At 31.4% G+C, this 13,524-nt stretch overlaps 1 protein-coding gene across 1 annotated transcript in view; it reads right to left on the minus strand.

Annotated features, from left to right (window-relative positions):
* Positions 1-13,524, minus strand: part of LOC108911596 (ITG-like peptide) — a 66,255-nt gene that overhangs the window by 21,328 nt on the left and 31,403 nt on the right. The window contains exon 3 of the mRNA XM_018716571.1: positions 9,544-9,679. Within this exon, the coding sequence (XP_018572087.1) occupies positions 9,544-9,679 (136 nt within the window). The remainder of the gene's footprint in view (positions 1-9,543; positions 9,680-13,524) is intronic.

Raw genomic sequence — 13,524 nt, forward strand, 5'->3', positions numbered from 1 at the left:
GAAACTGTCAAACTATTATTGTTCAGTTCAAGGTTGTTCTTCATGGTCCAAGAAAAATCCAGAATTAAGTTTTCATCAAACCATTGAAGAAATTTACAAAATAGTATTGCCGATAGATAATACTCCCTGAATTTCGTGAGGGTTGTTAGTAAGTAAGGGCACTAGTTTGCAGACATAATATAAATTTCTAAATTTAAATTAACTTTGCCCAATTTTCCCATATAGTACCACATGATCAGCGTTAAAAACTGCCTCTCCTTCTGATATACAATGAGAGTTTTCGTTGGCATATATGTAAATAGGAAATGTATTCCACAACGGATAAGTTCATAGTTATAACCTAATAAAATGTACATTAAATTGTAATGCTAGAGACAAATAAATACTTGCCTTAAAATTTATTTATGAAATATTTGAAATCTATAAAATAACACAAAAGTCAAATAACCGCAATTTGATAACAAAATTACTAATAATAATGGCAAATAAGACAAATGTTATTCAAATGAATGTGTAAACACAAACGACAATGTCAAAATTACCTTGTCTCATAGCTTACTGCTTTCGCCGCTTGGTGCGCTTGCATCTTAAAAATTATCGCGGATAGTTTTACCATTTCGAAGTTCTTAATGAAGTAAGGAATGTAATTTTTTCTTCTCAAAAGTTACGGGCATAAGCGAAATTCACGAAAAACCCATAATATTTTGACAAAAAAATAATAATTTTTACACAACAAATTGATAGGGGACCGCCTAGCCGGGTGTATTGGCAGGCGGATTTCGATCTGCCGGGTCAAGCATCACGGACGCGGGCTGGAATTTGGATGGGTGACCTAAGGCAGGTTCGGGGACGTGGCTGTGGCAGCCTACCAGAGACCTGGGTCGCCCAACATTTGCCGCACGCGTGTGGTCCCCGATAATTGGTAATGAGAGCAGAGCAAGTAATCTCTGCAACTCAAGACCATGCTATCACACATAAACTGTACGAGACTTTGCCACCAAGCCTTCCGTGTAGTAAATAAGATGGTTTGAAGAAAGTACTCGAGTTATGAAGGAAGGTGTACAAAGGGCCTAATAAGGCCTAAGTGCCGTGGTGGAAGACAATTCCACCGCACCTCCGACATACACACACACACACAACAAATTGATACGTTTTGTAGTTGTAGAGTTGTAGAGGGTTATGAAGTGTACATGGAAAAATGTTATTGTTATTGCCAGTGACAGAGCTATATTTGTACAGCTAGAGTTTGATTTGAACTCCAAATCTTTGTTTCAAAGTGTTATAAAACACAAAGTAATTTGAGGAAGTAATATAGTTAAGAAAACAAAATATGAGGATAATTGGAACCTTTGATAAAGGATCTGTGCTAGACAAGGTTAGTTTGGAGATGAATAAAGAAGTTGAAGTAAGGCAATACTTGTCTTACTAATTCGGGAAAATCAGTGAAAATAGAGGATTTTTTAATAAAATTATAAAGGATTGAACAAATTAAATATTAGCTCCTATATGTTAAAGATGGGAAATATAGATTAAAAATAAAGGAAGTTTTAATATCGATGTACTGTCATTCTTCTCTTGGTACTCTTTTTCTTTGGAATATTATGAAGATAAAAATAGCGTGCAATAATGATATATAGTTTATTAATAATTATTTGACAATTTTCGTTAGTAACAACTACTCCTTTTTTGTGAGATACAACATTGTAAATATTTTTTGAATCCCAATTTCTGAACTGATAACTTTGTTGATTAACGAAGCCATTAGATGAAAATGAGCCTAATCGCTGAAGATGATTTTGTTCAAAAAAATTAGCATCCACTTGTTTCATAATGCATTCTGCGGGGTCAGTAGGCTTCAGTTTTTGAGTCAATTGAATTGTGTAAGCATAAATATGCTAATTTTTCGTGAGAATACGCTATAGAGAGCTTCTCGACATGTTCAATAACTTGAACACGGTTCCGAATTGATGTTCCTGGACTCTCAGCAACACTCACGAACTGCTTCGGTGTTTTATGTTAAATGATGGCTAAAATGTTCAAAATCAATAATTGGATCCAGTCTCTCTGAATTTTTCAGTGAATCTCTTCACAGTTGATGAAGTTAAATTACTATTCCGACCATATTTTTCTTACAAAAATTGCTGATGTAGATGTAGATGACAAAAAAAACTTCATTATTTTTAAGACATTGCTCAACACTGAAAACGCGTTCTTCTTTCTCGCAGCGCTCCATTTTTAATAACCCTGAAGTATCAGCTGTCATGTTGTCTTTTTTTTCGTTGGTAACAATTTACCGCACGAATGGCGCAAAATTCAAATCTTGCGTGAAAATTTTGGGTCACCCGATACATTTAATTTTAAGGGAGATCTCTTTTTATGCAATTAATAGTATGTTGCGAATTAACGTGAAACAAATTATGCCTAGACCGTTTCCAGTATCTATTAGAAACCTTTATTATAATTTTCATTAAAACCCTGAAGTCATATCTGGTAGAGCTGGGAACACACAGTGTAGTTAAAAAGTAGCGCTAGCATCTCATAACTGAACTCGAGTGCAGGTGAAAGCTTTTAAACTGAACTCAGGAAACGATCAAAGGAATAATTTGTTGGTTGGATGAAACTTCACCTGCAACAAACGCACTCTATTTTAGAGTATAATTTGAATTTGAGTCCCAACTGTAGAGTTTACCTTCATTTAGTTTCGCTCCTTGTTAGATGTGGTTAGGTAATTGCAGTAATAATTGATGTTTTATAACTTTGTCTATTATAGGAGGGCATACTTGTATGAATCCAATGTAATTTCCAAGCTAGAAATGTTGGACTATGTTTAAATTAAAAGTAACGAGTTATTGAAACTTACTACCAAAAGCTGCCATTTTCATATTTAAAAGAACATAATCACACTTGTTTAGGTCTGGTGATCATGGTGGCCAATTAGAGGGCAGTCATTGCTCTGCCGTATCCATGTATTTGAAAGCTGCGTATTTAAAATAAATGTCTCACAATAGCATTAAAATGATGTGGTGCTCCATCCATAAAATAGAGTTGTAATCTGATTTAAAATAAACTGACAGAAAGTAACTCGATCTAAATCCTGCAACTTAAAATTTTCGTGCATGGTGGGAATATAAAAAATATTTCTAATAGAATTTTAACAGAACTCTTTTGGTACTCCAGTGTTTTTCTTTTTTATCTGCTATGTATATCTAGCTAAAGAAACCTAACTTGCTGAACATTATCTGTCAAAGAAAACTACACTTTATGAAATTTTTTCAACCCAAAAGTAATTTTGTAAGGGGTTGAAATAATCTATTGCCCATCTTAAGTTCGTAAGTTAATTTTAATATTTTGTGTTTATTTTGACTAAGGACTTTGGGAAGTTTGGCACTAGAATAAAGGGATATCCTGTAAAAAAAAATTATTGAGAACATGGTGTTTACTAGTTAAATACCAACATAGTATTGTACTCGTTTATAAGTATATTTTTTTCTTTTGAAATGATTGTATTGATTTTCCACAAATTTCAATTGTAATTTCAGGAAATATTCAATTTCATAAAGTGATATCCAGAACAATTCAAACTTATACAGCCATTTCCTTTGTTATGAAACAAGAACGTGCAAATGTATAAAGGTACCCGAGTAGCTAGTTCGTAAAATTTTATTCATATACTTCCCAGTGACATAATATACAATAAAAAATTCAACACTGCATAACAGTAGTATAAATTTCACCCTTTTCAGTTATGAGGCGTCATACTACTACAGCTCCCAATAAAACGTAGGTATTCTTCATTCAGTGGCGTAGCTAGGAGTCAGAGCGCTTCAGGGCAAAGTATTTCCTATAATATCTCCCCAGACACCCTATCATATAGCTTTACTCAAAGAATGAAATATATTCGTTAGTTCAAACAAGAAACTTTTATTTTTACACCAAACTTTAAAAGAAACAACGAAAAGAATACTTAGACCTTAAACTAATATTTAGTAAATAATTGCAAATATGAAACATAAAATATCCATTACATATTTGGGTAAATAGGTAATCTTACAAACAAGATACCTAATTATATTAATATTTGATACAACAATAATTGCACATACCTATGCAACTTGAAATACTTATTCGGGAAAATAATATTGCAAACAAAAAAACCCATCTAATATTTGGTATACGAAAATAGCAATTTACCTATCCAGGACATATTTTTTTTATCCCAGATATACTTATTTAATTTATCAAACTAAAAATATATTTCAAAGTACGTACCTGTTTTTTAATTAAACAGGATCGATTTCCAAAATGCCAAATTTCAAAATAAAACTTTTTTATTGTTGGTGGTCAAGACAATCTAGGGACACCCTGTACATATTAAATGTTGGAAAAATATGTTTCTTAAAAATATCTATTAGGGTGGCCCAAAAAAACGAATATTTTTTTTCGTGTCTCTTGTGAAAATATGTTAGTTTATCATGTTTTAAGAGCTAAAAAATCAGCTAAAAAAATTTTTTTAAAAAAATCGTCCATTGATTTTTAAATTTTTTTTCTCGTTATTTTATCATTTTCTAGGTTGAAAAAAATCTCGATTCTGAAAATTTCAAATCGATATTTTAATTTCTAAAGGTAACTAATAATTATTTTAACTTTAAAAGTAGTGTACCTAAATGTTTTCGAGCGACCTCTAAAAGTAAATATCAACGAACTAATAATTTTTTTATTGAATTTTAAGAACGAAAGAATAGAAATAAATCACGAATTCTTTTGTTATCCATAATTTGGTTGTTATTTGATGGAATTTTATAAATATGCCTAAAAGTTGTGAGTTTTAGTGTTCTTCTATTCTATCTATTCTATTTATTCTATTATATTCTATTTATTCTGTTCTAAATTAGCTTTGTATTTAAATGGAATTTTGATTTATTGAAACGGGCCCTTTTGATTGTTACATTAAAAAAATAGTTTTTTACCACTTTTTTTATAAACATTTAGATTATCTCCAAAACCATGCATAATATTTAATTATAAAAAGTGTGATTGTATAGCCAATTAAAAAATACACATTTAAAAAAAAAGTGTTCCTACGCCCTTTTGGAGCCGAGTTAGGTACACTTTTTTTTTTCAAAATATCATAGCGCCTCTGTAAAAATGTTTTTTTGCAATAACTTTTAAACAATTTATCCGATTTTAATCTATCATATAATCTGGCATTTTGTACGTCTTTTTATTGTGCATATTTCGTCTGTTGAACACTTTTCTCTAAAATCAATAGTTTTTCCAATATATTGGAAAAACTGATTTTTGACCCAAATTGTTTAAAAAAAAACAATGTTGCTAATGAAAAAAATTGACTCACGATATAAGACCTTTTCTACTGCCTTCCTCTGCACAGTTCAACAATAAAATAGCGGACGTCAATTCATCGATGTTCAAATATTTATAGCGACGCGACTAGATATCAGAGAATATATTGCGACATATCTAATAATAGTAATGGTTATTTACGATGAGGGTCTTATTTTAGAAGTTAAAAAAAATAATACTAAAACATTTGAAATATATGTAAATATCACGAGAAATAGAACGAAAAAAAAAGTGTTTTTTTAACTTGTACTTCAGTTTTTAACAAAAAATGTTTAGAGTTTTTTAACAAAAAATATTTAGAATTGAATCTGCATATATTTAAAAATTCTGTTAAAGGCAATTTTTAATAATTAATCGATGTCAAAAAATACTTTTTTTTTCTTACAGAGAAATTAGAACGGAGACATTGTTATGAAGCAAAAACAAACGACAACGTTTTTTTAAAGCTGTTTGAAAAGGGTTAAATATTTTAATATTGATATTTGGTAAAATTTGTTCTTTGTACCTAACTATATTAAATAAAAAAATTTGGTTAATTTTGTAATAATTATTTCTAATGAACAAAGAAGAATCATTCACTTAACTTTTTATTGACTTTTTACACACTACCTGTGTATTGGGCTAATCCTGACCATAATGAGAAATAAATGTGTATTTTGCAATACAAAATTGTTATGTGGACCCACTCAGAACCAACTTGGATTCATACTAACCAAAAAAATAGTTATTTTGGAAAAATCACTTAACCATTCATTCACATACTAGTTTACCAGTACCTACATCTACTTCACATCAACTGAACCAGTATCGAACAAATTTTTTAGAAGACAACAGAGTAAAAATTAATCTACTTTAGTAATTCTGTAAAGAAATAATTGCGTTTTAAAGATGAGAAAATCGTACATATTTATAAATTATTTACTTATTTGTTTTATTTTTACTTTGCTGCATTTTCAATACTTTGCCTAAAGCAGCTGTTCTAAAAAGATATGTTAGAATAAAAAAGAGTCTATTTTTTGTTCTTTTTAATATGAAATAAAGGCAGCCTCAATACTCGATTTCTAGTAGTAACTGACATTGTGTGTTATTGGGTTCTAAGGATATAATCAATAATTATTATCTTTCTAAAAGGACACTCGGTGCACCACCAAACCAAACTGCATTTTTGTACATTACCCCGGTTTGCCCTGCCACATCTACGCCACTGTCTCCGCTAGAAACAACTGTAATAAAATAATATTTGATCCCACACGGACGACTGTCTCGACAATTCCTTATCTAGTTCTGCGAGGTACCTACTAAAATTGATGTTCAAATTATATGAAGGACTGTAAACCCCCGACAGTAAAGCAAGAGGGAAACAAAGTATGACACTGTTTCCGTCATGCGCTACGGCCTATTACTATTCATGAAGCAATTAATTACGGTAACAATGTTTGTCTGTGAGCCTCACGAAATTTATTGATGGAATAAATTCGTGTGGCCCAGCAATGAAAGTCAATATGAAAACAGCAAAATACTAAAGCTAATAATAAAGGCTTTTATTGGCTGTGCGTATAATAGCAATGAAAAATATAACGTTGGGTTCGGATGAGGTAAAAATAGACATACACATATTCCGGACTTGATTGTTCTTTTATTACTATACAGGGTATTGTAGTAATTACGGCCATGGATATTTTGTTTTTTCTTTTATGTTTAAGCAAGCTGATGCAAAATTTAATTTCCAATCGATTTTGCTAAAATATCTTATGGTTTATCTGCAATAGTTTGTGAGCTATTTTCATATTTTTTGTTACTATTTCCGTTGTTAAAATATGGATACCACAAAAATGGAATTTTCAAAATCAAAGTGGACTTTGAAAATAATATTTGAGCATCGTTTAACGTAAAAGTTAGTACCAGTTAGTTATTTGGTTATTTTAATTTAACAAAATTTTTTTATAAAAATTGATTCAGACTAAACGCTTCGATTTCGAGATACAAGGTGTTAAAGATTGAATACAAAATAATAAAAGAGCCGGAGCAATTTCGCTGAAACGCTTGCGCACATCACAGGTTTCTTACATACCAGGATTAATTTATTTTTGCTGTATTTTTTTACCCAGGCTATCCGAAATTTGAGATATTTATAGATATATAGAAATTTTGTACATAATGTAACCGGATAGCCATAAATAACAAATAGCGGATATATAGGCGACCCCTTTAATTTAATAATAATAGTAATGTGGTTTATACCAATTAAAAATGGTTCATATTTTTAATTCTAGTACGTTGTTATGGCAAATTAGATTTTTTTAGTTTGCATCAGAGTACTTTTTATGCAATTTTTGTAGTACCCGTTAAAATAATTTATTGTTGGAATACGTTATTTGGAAATGCATTATCGGGAATAAAACAGAGCAAGTTTGTTTACAAATTTCTATTAATTACAAAAATATAAAAAGTAGTAGATATTTTGAAATCTTAATTAAGTAGTGATGTTGTAGAGAGTAACTACTCTGCGGACTAAAGCTTCGACCAGCATTGAGTTACAACAGTAATATCAAGTAAGCAATTAAGATTATTCGTCAATACAATACAGGGTGTCCCGAAATTCATGCAACAAAATTTGGTCACGGAATCTTAAGACACATTTAGGCGACCCGTATTTTTTATTTTTGCTAAGTGGCCCCCTCTTTCGGAGTTACAGCGCCCTGAAATCCGCACCTAAGAATAATCTTTTTTTTATATCTCAGAACCCTGTTGTACGAGAATTACTAAATTTGGTACACAGGGGTTTTACGACATGTGGAATCTGATGGTGCTACGTTTTTTGGCGGGGAACCCCCTTAAGATAATTTTTCGTGGCCCCCCTTGTCTTTGGAGCCAAAAGTTTGGTGGCATATTTAAATTTCTTAAAAATTATCAGTCCACTAGAAAGCCATTAAATTTAGAAACTTTTTGTCACTTTATACTTTTTTTTGTAAAACGCAATGTTTTCGAGAAAAATGTCAAAATGTGATCGAATGCATATCGTGATTCGCAATTTTCCTCAAAAATATTCCGTTTTACGAATCAAATATCAAGAGATAAAAAAGTTTCTAAATTCAATGGCTTTCTAGCTAACTAATAATTTTAAAAAAATCAAATTTGCGACCAAATTTTTCTGGTTCCAAAGACAAGGGGGCCCACGAAAAAGTGTCTTAAGGGGGTTTCTCCCCAAAAAGCGTAGCACTGTGAGATTCCACATGTCATAAAACCCCTGTGTACCAAATTTAATGATTCTCGTACAACATTGTTTTGAGATATAAAAAAAGATTTCTTAGGGGCAGATTTCAAAGGGCTGTAACTCCGAAAGAGGGGGTCAAATGGCAAAAAGAAAAAATACGGGTCCACTAAACTTGTCTTAAGAATCTATGACCAAATTTTGTTGCATGAATTTCGGGACACCCTGTTTATCGGTTGCGAACTTATGAGTTTTCATCAGTATGCCGTAGATGAGACAATCAACGAATTATAGAGCTATTTGGATGTTGACATGATTTGTATATGGCTGAAGTATAACTTACAGAGTGTGTTATATCGATTGAGTAGCCTAGGTCTTCAATACGGCTAAACTGCCAGAGAGTGACTTACTAATCGTAGGTGGAAATAAAACCAGTGTCGCAATAAACGAATCAAACTTATTTGTTCAAAACCAAAATGTGTCGGGTGGTTTTACTGACTATTGAACTTAATTGTTTACTAGTTATTGTGGATGCAATTAAATGCTCATCGGGGCTTTATTCTACAAAGTAATTGTTTCTTTCAATACCATTAGATTAAATTTCGTGTGCCTAGTGCTATAAATTAGTAGGATGCACTTTGTCAGTTTGGCCTTATTGAAAGTCTAGATATTGAGTAGAAGTGATACAGAAGTGTAGATAACACATTTAGTAAGATACATTTGATCCATATTAGTATAGTTTGAAAACTTAACTTTTTTAAAACTTGAAACTTTTTGAAAGTAAAACTATCCTCATAATAGATTGTAGTTAAAGAGAAGATATTACAAATTTGCTTGTCTTTCTAATAATTCAGTTTATATGTTGTTGACTGACGTTAAATTATATTCCGCTTACTTATCTTCTTCATTTGACGGCTTTCTTTCAAAATCAGTAGAATTTTGGATTTTTAAGAATAATAGAAAATGATTACCTCCGTCGACGTCAACACAGACGGACCCCGGGCAGCAATGTTCATTGGCTGTGCACCGCCTTCCATAACAGGGTTCGTCCTCGCTATTTTCACTCACAAACTCCTCCATAATGCCTTCGTCCCCTTCGCCATTCCTCTGGAAAAGAAAGGCTGAGTTAAATTTTGTTAATTCTTCCTGTTTATTACATTGAGACCAGTATTTTTTGTAAAATCCTTCTAGTTTCCGAGAAAAAAAATTATTGAAGTTGTAGTATTTACAACCCTTACATTGCTGGTCTACTGCAGTCTCTAGCGTCGGTAGCGTTGTGAGCTATACGCAATCCTCTGTCTCTCCACGTGGCCCCAGGCGATTCCAAATACCGAAATCCGATTTTAGTATTTACGATAGTGTTTACATTAGTTTTTCAAGTGTCAAAAATAGCTTACGTATATCTCAACTCGGAGTTGATGAATTTGTGGTGAAGTAAGACAACATTTGTGTTACGGTGAAGCAAGCCAACATTTGTGTTAGTTCGTGGAAACTGGGTAAGACGGGTCCAAATGTGTTTACACATTGGTGAAGAAAATTTTGAACAGTTATTGTAACATCAGGTATGTCAAATTATTTTATTAATTAAAACCACAAATTTATTAATTAATAATAACAATAGCGGTAAAAGCAGTTGAATTTGCTGATACAAAATAGGTGTTATAGAATTTTATTAATTTCTTTCCATGGGAACGAAATTCTTTAAATTTTTGGTCCGTTCACTTTTTATTACACTTTGCCGCCGTGCCAGTCGCTGACTGCATTCTTTGCCTTGCGCAAGGTCCCGTTTTACAGTGGACCAGTGTCCAGTGCCGTGCAGAAGTGTATTTTTAAATCATTTTCGACCTGAATATTTTCTCCTGTACATTCATCAATTTTTTTTTTTTGATAAGTTCTGAAATTTAGAGAACTACATTTTTTATGCTGGGTGATTTATTATGATGATTATGAATGGTAAAGCACGGCTCTGGGAGATACTAAAATATAATAAATATGGACCATTCTCGAAATGATTTAAAAAAAAATATTATTTAACTCTCGAAATTTTTAGTCTGTCATTAAAGTATTAATCTAATTTAAATAAATTCTAGTGTTTGTTATGTTTAATTGAACTTAAGAAGACTAGTCCTATTTTTCAACAAATATTTTTTATTTGAAATGACATTTTAAATAAAATGTTTTAAAGAACCCATTAATGAAATTGCTACTTTATTGATTTTTTTCTTAGAAACGTGATTTTAACTACTGTTAGAAATTTAAAATTTAAGCAAAATTGGGAAATCAATGGCGTAGAGATTTCGCATTTTTTGGGACTATGCTCCCTACTACCTCTAACAAAACGTAAAATTTCTACGGCATTTTAATCTAATGGTCTTAGCATTTGTATTACTCAAGGTATATAATTACTGCACAACATTTTTTGAAACTGTGTTGCACTTCAAATTATGTAGAATAGTATTTTCGATATCAATTGAAGAACCAACAGTATGTACCAGGCTCGGCAACTCGGCATTGAAATATTTGGAAAACTTGTTCCCATATTTATTTAGCCATACCCATATACAGGTCCGGTCGAACTAAATGTGCAGGTGGTAGAAATATATACGTTGAAGAATGAGCGTGCGGGCAAACAGCAATACTCACTGTTGCTCTGGTCGACTGAGTCATAAATTTCAGTTGTCGACAAGTCGCCTGGCAGTGCAGTCCAGCAATGCGGATTTTGGTGTGATTCGGGTAATTTTAATTTATTATAGGTACCTTCTATTCATATTACAATTGCAAAAGAGAGAAATAAGATGGATATTTGGTTTACTAATATCATTACAACATGGCATTTTGGAGGCCTTTTGAAAGGGAACAAAACGATTTACCATCAATACAATAAAATCGTTTGAGGACATAAATAATTCAAATATGTTGTTGGTCAAATGAACATATAATATAAATTTTCTACACATTATATACAAATTATTATAATTTTTTACATTTAGCAGAAAACTTTTTTAGGGACGCCTATGAAACTCATTAAATTTGGTAGTTCGTTTTTTTAATACATGTTCAACTGACTTCGGAAAGACTATACCAGCAATTTTCTAAGAACAAAACATTCATTACGTTTTTGAATAATAAATTGTGTTCCTTAGTATCAGATAATTTTATGGCTATGTAAAGTAAATTAATTCCGAATAGTTTTTATTTCAATTCATCATTTGCTTTCAAATCAAAAAAATGGTTTACATCATTTTGATGTGGTTTTCGAGGGCTTTAGATTTTCTCCGAGACTTTCATTTTTCTTTTTATTACTGCATATTATTGCATCACAAATTATACCTGTCTGTGATTTTTTATTAACTTGAATAAATAATAAAATCACCTATAAATGATCCAAAGAAACGAAAAAGTAACTATTGAATATCGAGAAATGTAAATGAAAGCTTCTATTTATACAAAGCAAACGACGACGAGGATCAATTCATCATTTGCGCTCTTCAATACACCATTTGTCATCCTTATCGGATCTTTTTATAGAAAGAAATACGGCGATGCATTATGTATTTGGTAAAAGCAAAGCGAAAATAATAACATGTGACGAGACAAATTGCTCCAAATTGGTATGGCTGTATTCTCGACAAATATTATAAATGTGACGAATAAGTATATTGCCATCGAAAAGACTAAAATAGCTAAACGAATAGATTTGAATCTAAACGAACCTAGATTATACCAACTTCTACTCGGCTCTTTACCGAGCGGCAGAAGGACATTAAAGTCGAATTTTACTTTCAAATCTAAAACGCTTTGCTCAATTTAAATTAAGCTTCAAATCAAAATATTACATTATTTGTCAAATGCGCTGTTCATTATAAAACTATTTGAGAAATCTATAATAATTTCATAAATGAATGAATGAATGAGAAATAGGTACATGTACGAGCAAGTCATCTTATTTTCTAATGCCATTAATAACAAGTCAGTGCGAGTCTGCCTTAACTGAAACATTATTTTCAAATAAGAAAACTTTTTAGGAAAGTTCGGTTGATTTACTATCCAAGTTTTTCTTCTGAAGAAGTTATAAATTACCCTACTCTCCTAGACGCATGGATTGTTTCCGATCGTATATATTTTAGGAAATGCTATATGAGGCCGATATTTCTTGCTTATGAGAAAAATCGGAACAACTCATTTGGCCCATTCGTTTCTTGTATCCCATAAATTTCACTTCTTGCAGGATTTATATGGGACATTAGACGCTACGTTCATTTACTCGTCTAATACTTTTCTTCTAGAAAATAAAGGGAGAATGTCGGATTTTCATTATCTAAAAATTTATTAACCAAACAATTTTCTACCTTTTCTTTAACGTACAATGTATTTAATTTTTTGTAGAAATTTGCATATAATAGAACTTCGTACTGGAATTATAAATGTCTATATTACTCACTCTTAAAAAGTATTTCATGATAAGTCTATGTTAAAATATTTAAATTTCTATATACTTTGTAAATGTACAGGGTGTTTCAGGAGATGTACATACTTCAGTGTGTTATTCATTCAATTTTAATTAAAAAATTTCCTATGAACTTAGGTCTGGAAACGCTTCGTTTAGGATATACAGGATATCAAATTTAAAAAAATAATTACATTTTCTTTAATAACTCTCGACTACTTTGAGTTAAATTCATAAAATTTTGTGTGCGGAGGTTTGTTGGGATGGGAAATTCAAATTTTATGGACGATTGGCTGTATCTCCCAGAGGGAGCCACAAACGACCATTAGGATCCTTTTAAATCGTTTCAACTTTTTTTGTGCCACGGTGTATGTCAGTTCGGAATAGAAAAACATTTTCCCCTATCTTAATTTTAGATTTTGTAAACTTCTACAATAAACTACTAAAATAAAGAATTATTGAATGGACTGAATTGTTGATGGACATGAATGCTTAAAGAAAGTGA

The sequence above is a fragment of the Anoplophora glabripennis genome, unplaced genomic scaffold, assembly GCF_000390285.2.
Source record: "Anoplophora glabripennis isolate ALB-LARVAE unplaced genomic scaffold, Agla_2.0 scaffold364, whole genome shotgun sequence".
NCBI classification, from domain to species: Eukaryota; Metazoa; Arthropoda; class Insecta; order Coleoptera; family Cerambycidae; genus Anoplophora; species Anoplophora glabripennis.